Source organism: Carcharodon carcharias, chromosome 13, assembly GCF_017639515.1.
Source record: "Carcharodon carcharias isolate sCarCar2 chromosome 13, sCarCar2.pri, whole genome shotgun sequence".
NCBI lineage: Eukaryota > Metazoa > Chordata > Chondrichthyes > Lamniformes > Lamnidae > Carcharodon > Carcharodon carcharias.
The window spans coordinates 133591829-133615891 of record NC_054479.1 but is presented as its reverse complement, the minus strand read 5'-3'; the positions used below and the strand labels follow the sequence as shown (position 1 = coordinate 133615891).

General features: G+C 41.9%; 1 protein-coding gene across 4 annotated transcripts in view; it reads left to right on the top strand.

Annotated features, from left to right (window-relative positions):
- Nucleotides 1–17899, top strand: part of LOC121285874 (protein TASOR 2-like) — a 76707-nt gene extending 58808 nt beyond the window's left edge. For all 4 annotated transcript variants that reach the window (XM_041202794.1, XM_041202793.1, XM_041202792.1 and 1 more), the window contains 6 exons: nucleotides 5717–5870; nucleotides 9855–9960; nucleotides 11615–11793; nucleotides 13685–13807; nucleotides 16347–16466; nucleotides 16557–17899. In XM_041202794.1, the coding sequence (XP_041058728.1) occupies nucleotides 5717–5870; nucleotides 9855–9960; nucleotides 11615–11793; nucleotides 13685–13807; nucleotides 16347–16450 (666 nt within the window). In that variant the 3' untranslated portion in view covers nucleotides 16451–16466; nucleotides 16557–17899. The remainder of the gene's footprint in view (nucleotides 1–5716; nucleotides 5871–9854; nucleotides 9961–11614; nucleotides 11794–13684; nucleotides 13808–16346; nucleotides 16467–16556) is intronic.
- The last annotated feature ends 6164 nt before the right edge of the window (nucleotides 17900–24063 follow it).

The following is a 24063-nucleotide window of genomic DNA, read 5'->3' as shown; positions in this document are numbered from 1 at the left end:
ATAAACCACTGATCTAGCATTTTTTGCAAACAGGTGCAAGATACCTAAGAAATTTTAATGGTTTGTGAACACCATTGGAGCCCTGAACTAGTATGATGCACCCTTTCTTCCTGTCATTGAGGTTTCTTTTTTGAGTTGAACATTTGGAACTTCTGTCAACTTCTCTCTAGTCGCTCTCATTTTGTCACCCTTCGTTTTAATTTGCTGTGTCTCAATGACGGACAGAAGGGGAATTTACAAGTTATAATCCATTAAGTTTTCATTGGCCTTACCTGACAGGCAAAATTATTTGTACTATTCATTGACTCATGTATGTAGTGCCTGAAGGCAGGTACGTGGCTCATTGTCTGCTGATGCTTCATCCTGAGCTGTTTTTTTTTGGCAGTTTTTTTGTCAGTGGTAGTTTGCCATTAGCCTCCCACTCTTGGATGCAGGGCGAGGAGGCAGGTCCCAAGTCTACCATAGCCAGACCAGGAATCAATCCTGCACTGTTGGTGTTATTCTGAACCATACACTAGCCACTGAGCTAACTGGCCTCTACTATATACTATTAACACCCTGTATTTTATTATTTTGCATATATGGTGCGATTTTTCTCTTTTTTATATATATATATTAGAGATTACATAAATATATATAAAATAATGCATGTTGTCAATAGTAGATAATATTGCCTGTCAAATAAAGCCATTGGAAATCTAGTGGATCATAATCATAAATGTGTGTGTGTGTGTCTTGCATATAATATATATAGTCATTTTCTATGTAATTATTTTAAATGAGGCTGATGTTGGGCAGTGTTGTGTATTGAACCATAGTTTACAGTACCTTGTAAAATGAAGATTGTGGGTTCCATTGCCCCCATTCTCCTTGGCTCATCTGAGCTATACAAGGTAAGAAGACACCAGGAAAAGGCTTTGGGAATCATATTAGGGCAGGAGGGCTAGGGTTGTGGGGATACCAGTTTTAGGAACTTTCCCCACCCCTTCAAAGGATCAATGTTTTCCCTTCTCCCAAACATAAGAACATAAGGACTAGGAGCAGGATAGGCAATTCAGCCCCTCGAGACTGCCCCACCATTCAATACGATCATGGCTGATCTCATTTTGGTCTCAACTCCAATTTCCCGCCCTCTCCCCATAACTTTTCAACCCATTACTAATTAAAAATCTATCTCCTCCTTAAATTTATTGTGTCCCGGCATCCACTTCACTCTGAGGTAGTGAATTCCACAGATTCACGACCCTTTGAGAAAAGTAATTCCTCCTCATCTCTGATTTAAATCTACCACCCCTTAACCTAAAACTATGGCCTCTCATTCTAGACTGCCCCACGAGGGGAAACATCTGCTCCACGTCTACTTTGTCTATATCCTTTAGCATCCTATATATCTCAATTAGATCTCCTCTCATCCTTCTAAACTCTAGCGAGTATAGGCTAAAACTGCTCAATCTCTCCTCGTAAGACAAGCCCCGCATCTTTGAAATCAATCTAGTGAACCTCCTCTGAACCGCCTCCAATGCAACTACATCCTTCCTCAAGTAAAGGGACCAAAACTGTGCACAGTATCCAGGTGTGGTCTTACCAATGTCTTGTACAGTTGCAACAACACTTCCCTATTTTTATACTCTATTCCTTTAGCAATAAATGCCAAAATTCCATCTGCCTTCCTTATTACCTGCTGTACCTGCATACTAGCTTTCAGCGATTCATGCATGAGGACACCCAGATCCCTCTGCACTGAAGCATTCTGAAGTTTCTCTCCATTTAAATAATAAGTCGCTTTTTTATTCTTCCGACCAAAATCGATAACCTCACACTTATCCACGTTAAACTCCATCTGCCAAATTTTGGCCCATTCACCCAACCTATCCATATCCATTTGTAAATTTCTTATTTCTTCATTGTAACTTACTTTCCCACCTACTTTGGTGTCATCTGCAAATTTAGCCATAGTACCTTCTATCCCTTAATCCAAGTCATTAATATAGATTGTAAATGGTTGGACCGAACCCTGTGGTACCCCACTTGTTACAGCTTGCCATCCAGAAAAAGACTAATTTATCCCGACTCTCTGCTTTCTGTTGGTTAGCCAATCCTCTATTCAAGCTAATATATTACCCCTAACTCCGTGTGATCTTATCTTGTGTATTAATCTTTTATGCAGCACCTCATCAAAGGCCTTTCGAAGTCCAGATATACTACATGAACAAGATCCTCATTATCCACTTTGCTTGTCACATCTTCAGAGAACTCTAGTAAATTAGTCAAACATGATTTACTCTTCATAAAATCATGCTGACTCTGATGGATTGCATTTTGACTTTCCAAATGCCCCATTACTACTTCCTTAATAATGGATTCCAATAATTTCCCAATGACAGATGTTAAACTAACTGGTCTATAGTTTCCTACTTTCTGCCTCCCCCCCTTTTTGAATAAGGGCGTTATATTAGCATTTTTCCAATCCACTGGAACCTTTCCAGAATCTAGGAAATTTTGGAATATTATAGCCAATGCATCCACTATCTCCGCTGCCACTTCCTTTAAGACCCTGGGATGTAGGCTATCAGGTCCTGGGAACTTGTCACCCTTTAATCCCAATAGTTTGCTCAATACTTTTTCTCTAGTGATGGTGATTGTTCTAAGTTCCTCCTTCTCTATACCCTCTGCACTACCTGTTACTATTGGGGTGGTACTAGTGTCCTCCATGAAAACTGAGGCAAAATATTGATTAAGCGTCTCTGCCATTTCTGCGTTCCCCACTATTAATGCCCCAGTCTTACCCTCCCAAGGAACCAACATTCACTTTAGCTATTCTCTTTCCTTTTACATTTTGCGCCAGTTTTCTTTCATAATTTACTTTTGCTCTTTTTATTTTTTTTTTAGTAACTCTTTGCTGATCTTTAAAAGTTTCCCAATCTTCCAGCCTGCCACTGACCTTTGCAATTTGGTGTGCCTTAGTTTTTGCCTTTATGTTATCTTTAACTTCCTTGCTTAGCCATGGAAGCTTTTTCCCCATCTTACCTTCTTTCTTCCTCTTTGGAATATATTTTACTTGGGAGGAATTGAATATCTCCTTAAATATCTGCCCATTAAGCATTCGCCATTTACAGTTTACCCTCTCTAACCCTCAATCAGTTTGGAGACTTGATCCCCTCTCTAACCCTCATCCAGCTCTCAGAATCTCCATTTTGTCTAACCGCTTGTCTGGTTCACAGAGACAGTCTACCCTCTCTAATCCCCTCATCAGCTCAGTCTTTCCTCTCCAAACCTCACCCCTGGGTAAATGCTCCTCTGTTTCCTTAACTTTGTTCCCATTGCAATGCTGGCTGCAGGTCCTACCTGACCATGCTGCTCCTTCATTGCACATGGACTCTCTGCTGCTGGCAGGAATTCCTCCTGGTCTATCAAGAATTTGGTAGTTCCTGCTTTTCTCCTGTTGCCCAAAGTTTGCTCCTGACCAAATTTGCAGTGTCAGGTATGGAAAGCGCCAAGACTGGCATTGAGAAGAGCATGAGGAAGCAGAACAGCTGTGATCTCCCAGTTAGAACCCCTCCACACCCAGCTTACACTACAGCAGATGCTTTGTCAACCCAGAAGATAGAAATGAAAACATTTGCATACAATGTGCGTGTCTGGCTAAACTGCTAAACTGGGGTATTCATGAGATTACTATCCTTGATTGCATTTTCACCTTGAGCGTAACTCCTAAACCACAAAGCTATTTCTTTATTTTAAACACTGTGCCATTGTTTGCTTCACAATTCATGACATTTGTCTGTCTTCACTGTCGTTCAAGGAGACTTCTTCACTGTTACATCCCCAATCCTGGACTCCCAGTCATTGCTGCATTTTGGGCTAACCCACTAAATTATTAAGTTGCCCGTTCTCTCAATTGCATTCTGTCATTTCTCAGTGGGTGACCTTTTGTTCCTCAGTGCCTCTTAGTTGATTACCCTCGCACGTGTCTCAGCCTTTGCCCTTATGATACCTGACAAAGTCTGTATATCTGCTGGACCGGTCCAGACCAATAAGATTCCTTTGAGGGCAATCACCTGTACTACCTCCTGCCCTCGTCCCTATCTTCTTCACTTTACCTCCAGTTGTGGGATGACCACTTCTGTAATGCATTTTTTCCTCCTTTGCTATATTGCAAAGAGTAGTCAGCTTTTCTTAAAATTCATTGTTCCCCTGCTTGAGCACTGCACCTCATTTCTTACCTGATAAGACTTCCTGAATACTTTGCAGATCCAGAGTATTCCTACTCCAAGCAAGTCACACGCAACTCTTGATTCTTCACCTTTACACAGAAACTTGCATTAATATAGCGCCTTTAACATAGTTAAACATCCCAAACTGCTTCACAAGAGCTGAAACAAAAATTGGACAGCGAGCCAAATAAGGTTATAACATGTGACCAAAAGCTTGGTCAGAGAGTTAGATTTTAAAATGTAGTGACATAGAGGGGAGACAGAGATGCTTAGGGTGGGAATTCCAGACCTTTGGACATGAGAGCTGAAAGCACAGCTGCCCATAGTGGTTTTATTTTGTGTCATGGAGGGAACTGATGTTTGTGTTTGGGGGGATGGTGGGGGGGTTTGGGGGGTGAGCGATGGGGGTGATTGTTTGCGATGCTTTGATGCTGAGCTTGGAAGTTGTGGCTTGTGTCAGTCACTTGGACCTGGAGCTGATGAATGACTATGTGTACGAGGTGCAGATCATTGTAGACTTGTCGGTGAGAAAAACCAACCTTGGGACACGGCTAATAAACAGCAAAGGCTTCAGCCAGATCTATCAATTCACTCTGTGGACTGAGGAGGAGGGAAAAATCTTTTTGTAATCATGCAGAAAATAAATGTGTTCAGCAACATGCGAGGAAAAATAAGTAAATAAAATACTTATATCGAAAGCAAATCGCGCAAAGCATGTCACTGGGAAGGAGAGGGGTGAATAAGCCATTTGTTTTTCTAACATAGATAAATAATATTACCGTTCTCTTTCTGTATCAGTAAAGTGTGTGCATTTTTATTACTTTAAATCGGTTGACGTATTGCTTCACTAAACTTGCTGTATTACAGCAATGGGTGAACCTGTGTTAGCCTTTAGCAGGACCACATCTGAGATCACAACCCTGAGTCCCAGACTGCCCATTGTCAATGTTCCCGGGAGCAGGGGAAGGTGGTGGCGGTGGGGAGTGTGGAATTAGATAGTATAGGATAATGGGCTTAGCAAGAACATACTAGAGTCATTCACCATGGGATAAGAGGAGCCGCAGCTCCAGTTGAAATAAAACAAAAGGGGACAACAGGCAATATGGGTCCAGTGATTATCAGGAATGTCTTTTTACCTGATAAGAAAAATGGAAAAAACTGAAATGTAGCCTCTTACCAGTGTGCGTGTTGTAGGAGTCAGAGTCATCATAATGGGGCAATTTTAACCTAACTCACTACATGGGAAACCCAAGAGACCAAAGGGGTGATTTTCCAACCTGTCTAATATTGCTCTTCATTGATTTCAATGGAGCCTAAAACCAGCATGGTACCTGATCCTGTCAAGTGCCCTAAGGGTTGGCTTAGGCTAAAATTAGTCCCTGTAATTCTATTATTGAAAAATAATAACAATGCACTTAAGCTGCTTTCCTACTTTGCCTTTTAATTATGATATTGTTATGCACATACTGGAATAATTATTCTTTTTTGGGACCATTTCCCAGATCCCTCATTTAATGGCACTGAAACAGATGCCATGTGTTCAGTTTGCTGGCGTGGATAGTCCAGGGGACATAAAAGACCAGACATTCCAGGAGTTATTTAGCTCAGGAGGCATTATTGTTTCTGACGGGACAGTGCTGGACAATATGACCCCAGGTAGGTGCAGTTGTAGCACTCAGCTTTCAACTTGTACAACAAGTAAAGTTAAGGCTATATTTCTCAATACGTGATTATAATCTTTATTACTGTGCTGATGTAGAAGTCCAGGATATGAAATAAGCTTAAATTTAATTTCCATGACGATAATTTTATTTTAAATGATGAAGAAATGTGAAGGGTAGGTTCGGTGTTGGAACTGGGAAGTTTAAGATTCCAAACTATTTGTAACTCCCAATGTAAAATGGGATTCATATGCCATTGATAACGTACTGTGCTTGATAAATGGGAAATATGTCAAATTAAAATGAGTTTTGCGAAGCACTGCCAAATGGCTTTCAGTAAAATTAATATTTCAACACCTTGAAAGGACGTTGGGGAAATGACTTGAAACGACGTAGGGAGTTTGAATCCAATCTACAAATTAGTTTAGTTACGTGGCTATCTTCTGGAAAGTCTGAAAGAAAATCAAACGACTGAAGCATGGGAACGTGTGGAAATTGGCAAACTCATACACATCACATGTGACAAACTGCCAGACGGAAGGAACAAAGCTCAGTCATGGGAGTCTCTAAGAGACCAGGCTGTTCCTAATAAAATGTCATAGCTAATGAGAGCAGTGGGTATTCCCAAATCATGCAGGTAGTGGTCCATCCAAATGGATGGTTAAAACTCTGTATGACAGTCCCTAACTGCTCTTCTCTAGATACCTGTTCAAATCCCATTAGTTCCATCTTTTGAAGTTTTTCCCTATTGAACAAATGGGTTCTTAGTCAAACAACTCCCTTCGTTTTTGCAACATGAGGAATTCTGAAACACTAATGTGCTTCTTTTTAAATTTCGGAAAGGGAGTAGAAAGTGGCAGTGAAGATGCTGTTGCACAGCTAGGATTCCTATTAAAATCAAATGATTACAAACTGTTACAGCCTTGAAGTGATGGTGTGGAAAGCAAGAAGGCATAATACACTCTTGTCTGACATATCTCACGCTTACTATAGTGCCAGCATGAACCATCTTTTTTTGTTGGTTATGACAATGGAGGGATATGGAGCTATTATGAGTAAATGGAGTTGAGATAGAGACCAGTTATGATCTAATTGAATGATGAAGAAGGCTTGAAGGCTGAATGGTAAATTCCCTTTCCTATGTTCCTAATACATCTAAAATAAATGGGTTAATAGCCCCACTAAGTTATTGGAGAAGCAAAGTGCAGACTTGTACATTAACTTTTCATACAGTGACCTCAGAACCTATGATTTAATATCGGCATCCTTTTTTGTTTGGTTCTACCTGTTTTTTTGTTAAATTTTAGCTAGTTATTTACAACTGTGAGTAACATTATCAGTATACAAGCTTGAACAGTAGAGATGACCATTAGCCCGGGAATGCCTCAGCACTAACAACACCAGCACTGACTGGATCCACATTCCCAGCAAGGAGCCATGCTCAGAGGTTCTGCATTGTAGTCTTGCAGCCCCGCCTCCAGGCCACATCCCCTTAAACCTGGCTCCCCTGTGGGAGGGCCCTGTTGGTGTTTTTATATGGTGCCTTTACCAGTGGCAAAATGTGTTTCACAAGAGCGTTATCAGCCAAAATTTGAAATGAGCCATATAAGATTGGGATAAGTGAATAAAAGCTTGGTCAAGCAGGTCAGTTTTAATGACCATCTTAAAGAAGGATATCAAACAAAGTTTGACACCAAGTCAGATAAGGAGACAATAAGACAGATGAACAAAAGCCTGGCCGAAGCGGTTAGGTTTTAGGAGAGCCTTAAAGGAGGAGAAAAGGTCAGAGAGTCAGAGATTTAAGGATATTAAGATTTGAAGGATCCATTGACCTTGGAGGGAGTTCAGCAGAGATTTACCAGAATGATCTCCAAGAAATAAATTTTGAGGAGAAATTACAGGAAACTAGGGTTGTAGCCCCTTAAAATTAGAAGTTTAAGGAATGATCTGATCGAGTATTAAGGATAGATGGAAAATATTTGCCTTAGTGGGGGATTTTAGGATTAGGGTGCATAGTCTTAAACGTTAGAGCCAGACCTTGCAGGAGTGAAATTAGGAAACACTTTTCCATACAATGGGTGGTAGAAGTTTGGAACTCTCTTCAGCCAACAGCAAGTTATGCTATAATAAAAACAGAAAATGTTGGAAAAACTCAACAGATCTGACTGCATCTGTGGAGAGAGAAACAGAGTTAACCTTTCGCGTCTGTATGACCCTTCTTCAGAGCTAAAGGGAAGTAGAAATGTGATGGAATTTATACTGTTTAAGGGGGGTGGAGCAGGTGAAGCTGGATAGAAGGTCAGCAGTAGGTGGGGGCTAAAGAGAAATTGACAAAAATGTCATGGACAAAAGACAAAGGGAGCATTAATAGTAGTGGTAAGGACTGAAGAAGGTTCTGATGGTGGCATAAAGATAAGAAAGCAGAATGTGATAATAGCAGAACAAGGGTCAGCACTCTGTAAAAGAACAACATAGAACAAGGACAGATGGCCCTGTGAAGAGAGGGATGGCGGTGTTGGGAGCAGGGATAAAGGATAGAAAAAAGGATTTTAAAAGGGTTTAAAAAAGGGATAAATCAATGAATAAATGCATAAAAGTTAAAAGAAGTGAATAAAAATTTAAAATAAATTTCAAAAAAAGGGGATTAAAAAAGAGGTGCAGATAGAGGAGAGAGTTCATGTTCTGAAGTTGTTGAACTCAGTGTTAAGTCCGGAAGGCTGTAAAGTGCCTAGTTGGAAGATAAGGTGCTGTTTCTCCAGTTTGCATTGGGCTTCACTGGAACGTTGCAGCAGGCCAAGGATGGACATGAAGGCATGAAATGGCAAGCGACAGGAAGGTCTGGATCATGCTTGCGGACAGACCGAAGGTGTTCCGCAAGGTGGCCACCCAGCCTGCGTTTGGTCTCTCCAATGTAGAGGAAACCGCGTTGGGAGCAGCGAATGCAGTAGACCAAGTTGAAGGAGGTGCAAATGAAGCGCTGCTTCACCTGAAAGGAGTGTTTGGGCCCTTGGACGGTGAAGAGGGAGGAGGTGAAGGGGCGGGTGCTGCACCTTTTACTATTGCACGGGAAGGTGCCATGGGAAGGGGATGAGGAGTTTGAGGTGATGGAGGAGTGGACCAGGGTGTCACGGAGGGAACAGTCCTGAGGGAATACTGACGGGGGAGTGAGAGGGAGATGTGTTTGATGATGGCATCGTGCTGGAGTTGGTGGAAATGTTGGAGGATGATCCTTTGAATGCAGAGGCTAGGGAGTGGGGGGGTGAAAAATGAGGACAAGGGGGGCCCTATTATGGTTCTGGGAGAGAGGGAAAGGGGTGAGGGCAGAGGCGCAGGAGATGGGTAGGACACAGTTGAGGGCCCTGTCAACCACAGTGGGGTTTGCAAGTCTAGCAAATTATGCTAGATCAGTTGTTATGTCAGCCTGAGATTGATAACTTTCTGTTAACCCTAGGTATTAGGGGATATTGGGGCAAAGGCAGGTATGTGGAATAAGGTTGCAGATCACCCAGGATCGCTTTGAGGAACTAAATGGCCTACTCTTGTTCCTGTGATCCCTGGAGAAAATTCCAAAGCTTAGGTCTTGGGCAGCCAAAGGCACAGCTGCCAATGTTGGAGTCATGAAAACAGCCAAATGACCGACCTGTATGTGTGTACCTGAACACTGCGCGTTAGCAGCCTTTCTTACTGTGGGGCATTGGCGCTTACGCTGGTCTGTCACAGCTCAACATCCAATAATGTGCACAGGCCAACAAGAATCACTGAATCGCGATCCTAGAGGGTGGGGTGGGATGGAAACCCCTCCCTTCCCACCCCACCCTCCAACATACCAAAAAATTGAAGCCAAGCTCCAATGTTTGTGTCGGTTTTAAGCCCAACGCAAAATAATTGTCCAAGCGAATGTATTTACCAACCCCATGGTATCTGATTTGAGAAATTTATATTTTCGCTGAGCATTTCTCTCCTATTTTTGCACCGTCAGAACATTTGCAACAGATTTCAGCCATCTTGGAGCAGCTGAGTGCAGAGCGTAAATGGAAGTGGATGATTCATTTCAAAGAACTCAAAAAATTAAAGAAAACAGCAAGGTTGGTTTGGGGTGAATGTTCTGCCAACTGCTGAACTTGCTGGTAGTGGCATTGTGGACCGTGGTCAATGGGTCAGGGGCTCGGTTTCTGATCACTGTGGAGTGTAGCCTGGTTGCTATGGGAACAGCAACAAAGCATCGATCTTATCAGCTCCAAAGTCGATGGTGCTGTGGATAACAGCAAATATTTTCCTGCGTTTTAAATACAACATTATTACTTAGTTTTGATTTACACTATAAAAAAAGTCATTTAATCAAAATCATTTTAACTGATGCTGATAACACATCCGAGTTATAAATAGAGTGTATATTATTACTGACAGGAGAACCAGCATGTTATGATCAAATTCAAAGGTAAAATTATTGTATCTGATCCCAAGCTATGCTTTAATCTCAAAAGTGATATGAAGTAGAAACCCTTAAATAACTGGAAACAACTAACAAATATTCCTGAATGCCAACTAGTGCCATTGCCCTGCCTTTTCCCCTGTCCCTGTGCGTTGTTTCTATTCAAATAATCATGGAATGCACTCTTGAATTTTTTCGATTGAACCTGCCTCCCCCACACTTCCAGACAGCGCATTCCATACCCAAACCGCTCGTTGTATGAAAAGGTTTTTTCTCACCTCACATTTGCTTCTTTTGCAAATTACTTTAAATCTGTGCCCTCTCGTTCTTGATTCTTTTACGAGTGGGAACACATTCTCCCTATCTACTCTGTCCAGCCCCCTCATGATTTTGAACATCTCTATCAAATCTCCTCAAATCTCCTTGGTAGCACAGCTGCACTCTGGGTCAGAAAGTTGTGGATTCAAGCCTAGAGACTTCTACGTAGAACTGAGGGAATGCTGCATTGGTGTGTCTTTCAGATGAGACATTAAATTGAGGCCCCGCCTACCTGTTTGACATAGGCATGAAAGATCCCATGGCACTATCTTGGAGGACAGCAGTAGAGGTATATGTGCATAGATCATTGAGGGTGGCAGGACTGGTGAAGAGAGCAGTTAATAAAGCATATAGTATCCTGGGCTTTATTGATAGCGGCATAGAGTACAAGAGCAGGGAGGTTATGCTGAATTTATATAAGACACTCATTAGACCTCAGCTGGAGTATTATGTACAGCTCTGGGTGCCACATTATAGGAAGGATGTGAACACATTGGAGGGAGTGCAGAAGAGGTTTACAAGAATGGTTCTGGGGATGAGAAACTTTAGTTACAAAGATGGATTGGAGAGGTTGGGACTGTTTTCCTTGGAGAGGAGGAGGCTAAGAGGAGATTTGATAGAGATGTTCAAAATCATGAGGGGGCTGGACAGATAGGGAGAATGTGTTCCCGCTCGTAAAAGAATCAAGAATGAGAAGAAGCAAATGTGAGGTGAGAAAAAACTTTTTCACACAACGAGTGGTTTGGGTCTGGAATGCGCTGCCTGGAAGTGTGGGGGAGGCAGGTTCAATGTTTTTAGTGGAAGCATTTCATTGCCTGTGAAGTGCTTTGGGATGTCTTGAGGATATGAAAAGTATGCTCTGACTGCAAGTTGTTTGATCACAAAGAACGCTTATTAAGTGTTTTGGTGATTAACATTTTGAATTATTCCGTTTTATTATTGGCTTTGGAATGTATTTGGGTGTGTAACAATATAATTTATTTATGCAGAGAAGACAATATCGCAAAGAGAAAGATTTCTCTACTGACTCGAAAGATTGCAGCAAACGTTGTGGAAGTCCTCCCTTTCCATGAGTGTGATTCTGGCCAGGAGAAGCCCGACCATCTCAGTTGTCTTATGAAGCTACAGGTTCAGAAAATAAGTTCCAGGTTTTTAGTATTTCTCACAGGTGAGATGTGACAAAATCGGCTAAAAGGATGATGATCTTTAGGAGAATGAGAAGTTATTATTTGGAGTGAAAATGGAGAAAGTTAGTGGCTGTTTATTTAAAGGAATTATAAGCGGCTTGGACAGTAATACTTAAATAAAGAGCTTTGTACTTAAGTTTTAATTAGAGTGTTGGAGGCACGGACAACTTTTGAGATTATATTAAGCCTGTGTTCTTAACTTTCTCAAGCCAGCAGCCTGGCAGGGTGATTATAACGAACAAAGAGATTTTAAAGAAAAATACTAACAAAAGACAGAATTGTATAATTTGGGGTCGTAACTTCCTCTGAAGGAAAATCAAGGCTGGATCAGATCTTTTAGTATCACTAAAATCTTGAGCCCCATGAGGTCGTGGGAATGAATAATGTGTCGATAGTCGAGAGTTGCTGGGATCAGGTAATGAGTGTGATGCAACAAAAGCCACTGTGAAGCCAGGAACCAAAACACATCATCTTAAATCTTTGATGATCTTAGAATCACACAGAAACAGACCAGCCAGTCCAACCAGCCCATACTAGTGTTTATGTTCCACATGAGCTTCCTCCTGGTCTACTTCCTCTAACTCCAGCAGCATCTTCTTCCAGATACCCCTCCCTCCTTCAAAATATGAGTCAATTCTGTTTCCATAATTTTCGTTTAAAACAAACAAAACCAAAAAGAGAGTGAAGTTTTTTTTTAAGTATAGAAAGAGAGGTTGGATTTTTAGCCTGGGGGAAGTGTAGTCAGGGAACAGATACTCAGGGTGGCTGATTGGAGACAAAGGCTTGACGTGCTCTAAAGGTCAATGATGACCTTAGTTATTGGCTGGAGAGCGTCAGGAGTAAGACTTCATTCATTCTGTGGTGGAGAATAAATGCTTATTGGCAAATGATTAACAATGCAAACCTTGTAATGCACATTATAATTGGCTAAAAGAACGTAATGATTTAATTCGATGAAGCATGCAAGAAAGCTGGCAGGGCATCTAATCTGATATTATTATGTGGAGTCAGCATTTCAAGTCAGAATTCTCCCTTCGCTGTTGCCAGACTTAAGTCTGCTTTTGAAAAAGCAGAAATGTCTTTGCACACGTGGAACAAGTTGAGCTTATCTCACTCAGTTAGCACTTGTGGATCCAATCTCCATTCTCGCACTGGCATAGAATTTAAAGCACAGGAACAGATCATTCGGTGTTTGCTGATGCTTATGCTGCACACCTCAAGAGCTTCCTCACACTCTGGGTTAGATAAAGTCAGCAATTAGTGTGACTTTCTATTTGTGTCTCCCTCATACACTTAGCATGGGTGTGTTTTAGGGGAAGCTAGCTATTCGCCTCTTTGTAGCAGCAAGTTCTGCCTTTTCACCACTCTAGGTGAAAAAAAATGCTTCCGATTGGTCTTATTAGTGACCAGCAAATATTTAAAGCCCCTAACTTTGGACAGCCCCACAAGTGGAAGCAACTTTTCTGCATGTACCCTGTCTTAATTTTAAAGACCTCGACCGGTTCACCTCTCAGTCTTCTCTTCCCTAGGGAAAAGACACCCCCTTGTTCAAACTTAAGTATATAGTCCAGGTTGACATTTAAGTGGAGCATTTCATTAGTGCTGTAGGCAGCAAGTTACAGATGGGACATAAACCAAAGTCCTACGTACCTACGAAAAATAATTTATTCTTCTTTCCTTCATAAAATAACTGAAGATATTTTCAAAACGTCATCACTCTTTTGAACGATTGAAACCCTCACTCTCCTCGAGCATTGTCCGTTTTATACTTACTCCTTTTGAAAATGTGATCATGAATTGCCAACTTGCTAAACCTGTTAAAACTATAGTCATTTAATGTTTTATTGCTTCTTTGAATTGACAACCTTTCAGGGAGACCTGAGAACCAAGAAGTTTTTGCACAAAGTGGAATCCTTGTTACGGATATAAATAGTTTTACTAAAAGTTTGAGAATGCTAACCACTCCCATACAAAGCACTTTGGCCACAAGAAATGGTAAGACTAATTTACAATCTATCCCTTATTTAAATGACATGTTTTTTGCTATAATTGGAGGGGTTGCCTGATGTAGAAGGACTTGTGACCAGCAATGAGTTTACCGGCACTGGAAGTCTAATCTGTTTTGCAAGTCTAGTGACCCTACAAAAGGCGAGATGCTGGAAAACTGAAACGTAAACTGCACATGCAGGGTGGGCAGCATATGCAAAGAGAGAAACTGAGTTAACTTTCAGGCCTGTGACTGTACTTCAGAACTGGAAAAGTTTACAGATATAACAGCTTTTAGCAGGCGATGGGGTCGGAGGGGAGAAGGAAAGAGAAGGTCGATGAACTGAGGTCAGAAGGCAACACTGGTTTGTTTACCAAGTTGTTGAGCACTTAAAAACTAAATTCAGCAAATCGGGTACATGCAAACCAATTGGAGTAGAATACCTGGAGTGAATCACAAATGCTTTAAAGGCCTTCATTTCTTCTGTGTTTAAAAAAGCACGCTAAGAAATTTTCCACAAATGTGATGACCAATAGACTACAGAGGAAAGGAACTACTGGACCAGAATTTTATGCTACCCCACGGCAGCTTTTTAGGCAATGGGGGCTGGGGGGGCGCGGGGTGTGTGTGAAATTGAAGGGTTCCGTCCAGGCTTCCACCCGCTCTAACCACGCAGCGTGATTGGGGCAGACAAGGCCTCAGATGGAAAGCCTGCCTTGCTCCGATTGAGGTCTTGAACTGGGCAATTATTTCCCCCCTCCCCCTTCCCCGCCCAGCTCCCCCACTTTCCCCCCTCCCTCCGCCTCCCCCCCCCACCCAGCTCCCGCAACAAGGTCTTTCCTACTGCCCCTGCCCTGGAACCTCTTGAACTTACCTGGGCCCCCAGTGCCTGACATCCTCCTGCATTTTTTTTCCTGTTCACTGTAGCGCTGTCACCTCCGAGATCAGAGAGCTGCTGGCCATCTGATTGGCAGGCAACTCTCTTAAGGTGGGGCTTCTTCCCGAGTGAGGGGCCGGTCCAGTCTGCAGCCATTCAAGTCATTCAAGCGTGAAATGGCTGCGTGTCACTTGGAGTCAGCGGGATGTGCCCCTGTATCTTAATTTTTATTTTGATGAGAGGATTTTTCTCAGAATATTTCTGAGTAACTGTTGCTGTATTTCTAATATATTTGAAATAAAATATTTACAGTTATTAATATCCAAGTTAAACATGCTGTGGCTACAAGAGCAGGTCAGAGGCTAGGAATCCTGTGACTAGTACCTCACCTCCTGTCTCCCCAAAGCCTGTCCACCATCTACAAGGCACAAGTCAGGAGTGTGATGGAATACTCCCCACTTGCCTGGATGAGTGCAGATCCCACAACACTCTGCTGGACACCGTCCAGGACAAAGCAGCCCACTTGATTGGCACCATATCCACCAACATTCACTCCCTCCACCACCAACACTCAGTAGCAGCAGCGTGTACCATCTACAAGATTCACTGCAGGAACTCACTAAGGCTCCTTAGGCAGCACCTTCCAAACCCATGACCACTACCATCTAGAAGGACAAGGGCAGCAGATAGGATGGGAACACCACTACCTGGAAGTTCCCCTCCAAGTCACTTACTATCCTAACTTGGAAATATATCGGCCGTTCCTTCACTGTTGCTGGGTCAGAATCCTGGAACTCCCTCCCTAACAGCACCGTGGGTGCACCCACACCACATGGACTGCAGCGGTTCAAGAAGGCAGCTCACCACCACCTTCTCAAAGGCAAATAGGAATGGGCAATAAATACTGGCCCAGCCAGCGAAGCCCACATCCTATGAATGAATTAACAAAAAAAAAATGCACCAGATACAAGTAATATATTCCAATGCATCAAACTGTGTCACATTCCCTCAATCATTACTACTATGAATCCTCCCCACCCTATAGTTCTGTCTGATTTAGGTTTCCCCAAGTGACACACAAGCCCTGAAGCCAAGCTGGCTCTGTAACCGGCGTGAGGAAATGCGAAAGAACAGTTTGATCGATTTTGACCCCTCAACGTTTTTTAACTTGGCCCCAGGGAAGCTTCATTTTACAAGTCTTTAACATTTTTGTGAGTTTTCTTCTGCCAGTTGCTGTTTTGAATTGTTAATGATTTTAAAACAGCTCCGGTGCAAAGACTCGTAAATTGGTCACATTGCCTCTTTATTTGAAGTTTGTACAAAATGCCGTGACAAATTAAAAGGCATTTTTTCCAGATTGAGGTACGTACAAAGCCTTGATCTCGTATAGTTTTTGAACCATGGAACGTTCCAGCACCGAAGGAAGTCATTTTTGGCCTGTGAACCTATGATGGCTCGGTGAAAGTGATACGTTAAGATCCATTAAGTGCTGGAGAGAATTGTATTTTCTTTGGCATGTTTAGATAGCATATCTGTAATGCTGAAAACAGCTTATCCAACATGCTGTTTTTCTGAATGTTTGCAGAGTACAGGGTATGCCAGTGAATAAGCGTAAAGTGACATTATATATAAATTAGAACACAAGTAACACTTGCCTTTGTTCTTTCTAGCACGTCTGGCTGAAGGAGGTCACTCCTCAGAGACCCAGTTGGAGTCGTCCTTCGGGAAAAATACAGGAACCCAGAATTCGCCGATGCCTCCCATCTTGTTCTGAATATGATCTGTGCATGGTATGTGCAATGGGAGGGAGGGGTGGAGAGAGAAGGTGGGGGGAGGAAGAGAAATCTTCTCAATCTCACTGCCTTGTTTTTTGCTTTCAGCAAAATGAAGCTCAAAATATCTATCCATCTTCATTAAGTCATGTTAACTCAACATGGCATGACTAAGGTAAACCTATGCAATCAAGAGGATCAGAGTGTGATTTTTGCATTTGGAAGAGAGTGCAACAGAATGCCTCTGTATGTTTTTCCCTTATTGTGTCCACAGTAGTTTTTCTGCATCTTATTTCTTTTCCTTGTGTGTTGCCACGAGTGAATTCTATTTCAAAGCCTCTGTTTGATTTTGGCAAACTCTTGGCTGGAAAACTTGATCTGATATTCTGGCTGACAGCAAACCGCAAATCTTTTTCAGTGTAGCCATGAGGCTTCCTATTTTTCAATGTCTGTTGACTTGCCTTCATGTCCAACCTTCGTATACTATTGATTTCCTATTAGGCCAGTGAGCGGAGAGGGGGGTGATGGGGCAATCCTGCAGTGCCTTCCGATGTTCAAAGCTTACCGAATATTTTTAACCACTGATGGTAGGAAGCTCTTGCAGATGCTCACCGAACCCCTTTTCTCCACTAAGCAGTATTTTGAGCAGTTGTAAACCCATCAAGGTTACAGACCTCAACAGCACTAATTTTGTGTTCAGCCACATGCAAAGAGCCCTTAGAAGAACTGAAGGTGACTTGTGGTTTTGGATTCAGACAGGATTTGCCTAAAAAGGTACAGGTATCCTCCAATTTACCTGGTTGTAATATCCTGGTTTGCTGATATTTTGTGAAATATAATCTTCATCTGAGGAAATCAGTCGAAACCTAATGGGGAGTCATCTACCTCTTGTCCACTAAAGCATTAGAAAATAGTTTAAGTTGTTGAAACATATCATTTAGCAAAATATGTATTGGTTTGAGTCAGTATTCAATGCTGTTTTTAAATTTTCCGTGCATTAAGCACAATTCTCTCAGCTAACAGGTGAACTCCATGAGTTCAATTTCCTTCCTTGTTACTCCTCTTCGACAATGTAATAACAAAAAGTTAAAACACAAACTGAATGGAAATCACTTAACACAGAAACCTGCTTCAGATTTCTTGGGTGATAGTTAGAAACACTTTTGCGAATAGAAAATGCATTAATGATTATAGTTACTTGTCACGGAACTGTCAAAGCTGTCATATTTGATCAGTTTTCATTTTTTATGGATCAAAATGTACTTTTAAAGTCACATTCAGACTAAAATTAACTTTGTCAATTAAATAGAATTGAAGTGTACTATATTTTTGTATTTATTTGTAAACATGTTTATATTTAATCAGTCTTAAAATAAAGATTATTTGTAATTCAAAAATAGAAATGCTACATTTGACACAATTTTTGTTAAAATAAAACACTATTAAAATTTTGAAGTTTTGTGGAAGAGATTTTCTTTTCGCATTTAGAAACTCAACAATAGTCTAAGTTGAACAAAGTAAGGAAGAGGTAAAGTACTCCCTATCACTATGTTAATACATTAAAAAACCTCTCCACAATTGGTTCCATAGAGTACAGCACAGACATATATCCCAGAGTTGCCAGACTAAATATTTACCCCTACAGGAGCCCCATGTCACCTTCTATAATTTTTCTCCTGTCTGCTTCACCTAACAACTTGCAATTATATTGTGCCGTTAATGTAGAAAAATGTCAAAAGTGTAATCAGACAAAAGCTGCTGTACCCATATTGCTCCTGTTTGAAGGACAGATATCTTTGATATACCCAGCAGTTTAATCAGCCCACAAATGGTGCGTTAAATGTTAACTTTCTTCGCTCAATGGCAAATCCGCAGAGCTTTAGAGTTATGGGTTCAGACTAACCCTAGGACCAAGCGAAACAAAACTCATCACTCACTGTGCAATACAGTTGTCAATTACGGATTAGTAAAAGCTGACCAAATGTTAATGCAGTAATTCTAAGCCTCGAGTTGGCAATGAAGTCCTACAGCAGATGGTGGGTAGTGTCAGGGAGAACCAAAATGGCCTTTGTGGGTGTGAAATATATCTGACCACCAAGTAGAAAACGCAGCAGGCATGGGAATCTATCATCACTTAGGCAGAACCGTTTGGAACCTGGGTTAGACGTTAGAAAGATGGTGTCTGATATAAAGCTTCCCAAAGCATGAAATGCCATTGAGGTTATCTTAATTTGTACATATTGGTGAGAGTCACAATTATTAATATTGGATTGATCTGCAATAACAATTTACCTATGGAAGCAGAGACTACCCTGCCAGAGTGGGGCACCTGAGCCACACCAAGCAAGGCACAAAACATCTTTCACGAGATGGAAAGCTGCCAATGATATAGAAGTTTATTTTGTATTGATGTCAATGGAGAAGCAATGATGTTGCAGTTTCACTAAATGGTATGGTATTTAAAAGTGCCGCCCCATAGACTTGTGAGCAAAGTTAGTGTTCATGAAATAAGAGGGACAGTAGCAACATGGACATGAAATTGGCTGAGTGACAGGAAGCAGAGAGTAGTGGTGAAAGGTTGTTCTTTGGTCTGCAAGAAGGGTTATAGAGAAGTTCCCCAGGGGTCAGCGTTAGAAACCCTGCTCCTCTTGATTATGACCTTGACTTGGGTGTACAGGGGCACAATTTCAAAATTTGTGGATGGCACAAAACTTGGAACTGTGAACTGTGGGGAGCACGGTGTTAAACTTCAAAAGGGCATAGGTTGGTGGAATGGATGTACAAGTGGCAGATGAAATTTAATGCAGAGAAGTGTGAAGTTATTTATTTTGGTAGGAAGAATGTGGAGTGACAATGTAAAATAAAAGGTACAATTATAAAGGGGGTGCAGGAGCAGAGGGGCTTGGGACTTTATGTGCACAAATCATTGCAGGTGGAAGCAGATTTGTTCATGGCATTCAAAAGGGAATTGGATCATTTTCTGAAACGGAAGAATTTGCAGGGCTATGGGGAAAAGATGGGCGAGTTGCACAAGGAGAATTGCTCTTGCAGAGAGCCAGCACACACAGAATGGTCTCCCGTGCTGTAACCATTCTATGAAGCTTAATGAGACTGAATAAGGAGAAATATCTGCAGAAAATACACACATACAATGGCTGATACAAAGATCTGCCCAATCAGAACCAAAGAGAAAATAATTAGAATATGAGCTAGCTGCCATGGGGAATGGGCCCATATCTGGCAGATGACGTTTGTTGAAGATAAATGTAGCAGAATGCATGCGGGTAGGACTTGGATCATTCAAAATAAAACAGTATTATTGTGCCTTTATGTGATTCCACCAGGATTACGATGTCCAATTCTGGTCCTCTCTTTCTTTAATATTTCATGGTATGTGGGCATTGCTGACAAGATAAACATTTGTTGCCCATCCCTAATTGCCCTTGAAAAAAGTGGCAATGAGCCACCTTCTCGAACCGCTACAGTCCATCTTGTGTGGGTACTCCCACAGTGCTGTTTCATAAGGGAGTTCTAGGATTCTGAACCAGTGACAGTGAAGGAATGGTAATGTAGCTTTAAGTCAGGATGGTGTGTGGCTTGGAGGGGAACCTGCAGGTGGTGGTGTTCCCATGCATCTGCTGCCCGTGTCCTTCTAAGTGGTAGAGATCGCGGGTTTGGAAGGTACTGTTGAAGAAATCTTGATGAGTTGCTGCAGTGCATTTTGTATACAGCACACTGCTGCCACTGTGTCAGTGATGGAAGGAGTGAATGTTGATGGGGTGCTGATCAAGCGGACTTTTGTTTTTTTTTTCATTCACAGGATGCGGGCTTCGCTGGCTGGGCCAGCATTTGTTGCCCACATTGCCCTTAAGAGGATGAGCTGTCTTCTTGAACTGCTGCAGTCCACCCATGGTACTGTTAAGAAGGGAGTTCCAGGATTTTGACCCAGCAACATTGAAGGTGGATGGTGTCGAGCTTCTTGAGTGTTTTTGGAGCCACATTCAGGCAAGTGGAAAGTATTCCATCACACTCTTGATTTGTACTTTGTAAATGGCAGACAGGCTTTAGGGAGTCAGGTGAGTTAAATTCCCAGTCTCTGACCTGTTCTTGTAGTCACAGTATTTATATGGTTGGTCCAGTTCAGTTTCTGGTTGATGATTACCCCAGGATATTGATAGTGAGAGATTCAGTGATGGTAATGCCATTGAATATCAAGGGTAGATTGTTTGATTCTCTCTCGTTGGAGATGGTCATTGCATCTGGCACTGGCACTTTGACACGTGTTACTTACCACTTATCAGCCCAAGCCTGAATGTCATCCAGGTCTTGCTGCATATGGGCACAGACTGCTTCAGTATTGGAGTTGTCACTAATGGTGTTGAACATTGTGCAATCATCAATGAACATTCCAACTTCTGACCTTGTAACAGAGGAAAGGTCATTGATGAAGCAGCTGAACATGGTTAGGCCTAGGACAATGACCTGAGGAGCTCCTGCAACAACGTCCTGGGACTGAGACGTTTGGTTTCTAACAACCCCAACCACCTTCCTTTGTGCTAGGAATATTCCAAGCAGTGGAAAGTTTCTCCACCTTTCCACCCCACCTGATTTCCATTGACCATATTTGCCAAGGCTCCTTGATGACACTCGTCAAATGCTGCCTTGATGGTGGGAGATATAGAGGCCCATTAGTTTAATACCTGATCTTACCTAAAACCAGATAATTTGAGAAGAGGGACAGATGTCCAAACTAAAATGTAGAACTAGGTTAGAGGTCAGGTGATATTGCTTTTCCCAGGTCACTGACCTTTAGGATCTGATACCAGCCTGTGCACCCACTACACAAAAGGGATGTGTGTAACGTACTTAGTGACAATTATCTCCTGGACCTTAAGTTAGTAGCCAACAAGGTGATATGAATTCCTCAAATATTTTTCCTTGAGTTGGTCTAGTTTAATTTTGCCAAGGGATTACAGGGCATCTTGTTGGCTCAGATAAGGAGGACCAAGAAGAGACCATAGTCTGACTGATGTGAAGCACTGCAGATCGATTAGCAAAAGCTTTCCTCCTTTAAAAACGTCAAGTCTTGCCAGGTAGATGTGAGAAGTTCTCTGTGCAGTTGATTTTGATAAGATAATGATTAGCTGTCATAAGAAATCTATAGTTCTGTGTGCCTGTATGTATAAATTCAACTAATGCAACTATACCACAGCACAAAAAAAGAGACAGATCTCAAAGGGTCAATTTTGAAATCCACAATACTTTGTCCCCCAAAGCAGACATGCAAGGGTAGAAAGTATGGAGACTTCTGGAACTCCATGGAGGTTTCTGCCACACCATAGAACCTGTACTGAAAAGGCTCTTGTCATAACATCCTATGTGACTGACGATGGTAAATGATCCCTCCTTGTCCTAGCTGTAGCCCTTCACATGGATGACTACACCATCCTTCAACACCTTTCAACCTTTGTCCAACTGTACAGGACACCCAATACCATCCTAATCACTCACTGTCAAAATCACCTCCAATGGCTTCTCCCTCTACTGCACACTTGCATCTGGTGTTACCCCAAGATTTATCTTTGGACCCCTATTTCTCAACTACAGAACATCAGAAAACACCATCAGTTTCCACGTGCATGTTGACCACTCCTAGCTCGACCTCACCACTTCTCTTGATCTTTCCAATTGTCAGATTGCTTGTCCGACATCCAGTAGTGGATGTTAGACTAAGGATATTGGCCCTCACCACAGACTATTTCCTTGCCACAGGTTCCATCTCTCTCTGGTAATTACCCGAGGCTGAACCAGGCTGCAACCTGGTCATATTTGACTTCAAGTTGACCTAGCATGCCTAGCTAAGCCATCACCAAGACCACCCATTTCCAACCTCATAATATCACTGACCCCACTCCTGCCTCAGCTCAGCTGATGAAATCTTCATCCATACCGTTAGCTCTAGACTATTCCAACACACACCTGGTATTCCTCCCATCTTCCAACCTCCATGAACTTGATCAAAAAACTGTTGCCAATGTCCTAACTCGCAAAGTCCATTTCATCTATCATTCCTCTGCTCACTAACGAACATTAGCTCAGAGTTAAGCAACACTACAATTTTAAAATTCTCATCCTCATTTTCAAGTCTCTTCACACCTCTCTCTCAAACCTCCTTTAGTCCTACAACACTCCATAACTGAGCTGCAGTAATTCTGGCCTCAAGAACTCCTGATTTTTAATTGTTCCACCATTGGCAGCCAATGCCTTCAGCTACCAAATTCCCAAGATTTAGATCTCCCTCCCAAACTTTGCCACCTTTTACCTCCTTTATGACCCTTCTTAAACCTACCTCTCTGGCCAAGCTTTAGGTCATCCACCCCAATCTCTCATGTCACTCAGCGCCAAATATCACTCTTGGGATGTGTTACTGTGTCAAAGGTGGTATATAAATGCAAGTTGCTGTATTCCCTCAGAACAGCAGAAGCATTTTGGCTCCTGTCAGAGAATCGTGGGGGGGAAGACAGTGGCATGGTGATAATGTCACTGGACCAGTAATCCAGATGTCTAGGTTAATACTCTAGGGGGATATGGGTTTAAATCCCACCATGGCAGTTGGTGGAGTTTAATAAATTAAATAAAGTCTGGAGTTGAAAGCTTGTCAGTAATGGTGACCATGAAGCTATTGATTGTCATAAAAACTCATCTGGTTCACTAATGTCCTTTCGGGAAGAAATTCTGCCGTCCTTGCTTGGTCTCGCCTAAGTGTGACTCTTAACTGGCCTCTGAAATGGCTTTGCAAGTCATTCAGTTCAAAGGCAATTAGGGATGGGTAACCAATGCTGGTCTTGCCAGTGACACCCATATCCCATAAAAGGAATAAAAAACATTTCAGAAATTACATCAAACACAAGAGTACAATGATATTTAAAATAACAGGTTTGTTTGGCTAAGTGGTCATTACCATTTTCTAAAGTCCAGTCGTTATGCCTCAACTACAGCTATGCTTGGGTCAGCATAACCTTTTTGTGCACTTAAAAAAAAATTCTATTTCATTTGCACTATGTATATTCTGGCCCAGTTACAACACTTAAATGCATACAGGAGAAGTAAGTAGGTCTTTGCATTGGTCCTGCTTCAGGTTCTTCCATTCCCAATACTGAATGCAGCAGTCAGATTAATTCAGAATCTCTCACAAGATGACCGTTTAACTTTGATAACATCTCTCTCAGGCTTTCAGTGAGCAAGCAGTGAAAAGGGAAAAAGTAAATGAACAGGCAGTGGGGCTTTTCACAAAGCTCTCTTATCTAGAAGCACTACATCAGCTGGCTCGTAGAAAGGATTACTCAAGTCTGGTGATGGGGAGAAGAGTCAGTCCAACTGCTTTTCAATGCTAAATGGAGTCACGCTGTCCAGTGGGCCAATCTAGAGCTCAAGTGAACAACAAATTTGAATATTTGGCAACTCCACTCAGATGTTAATTACCTGACTGAATGCTGAGCACTCAGCTACCTAACTTGATAGGAAAGAGGAACATACAATAGTTAAGTTAGAAAACCATTCTGGTTGGGGAAAGGAGAAAAGTCTAAACTTAATTCCTAGTCACAAAAGCAAAGTA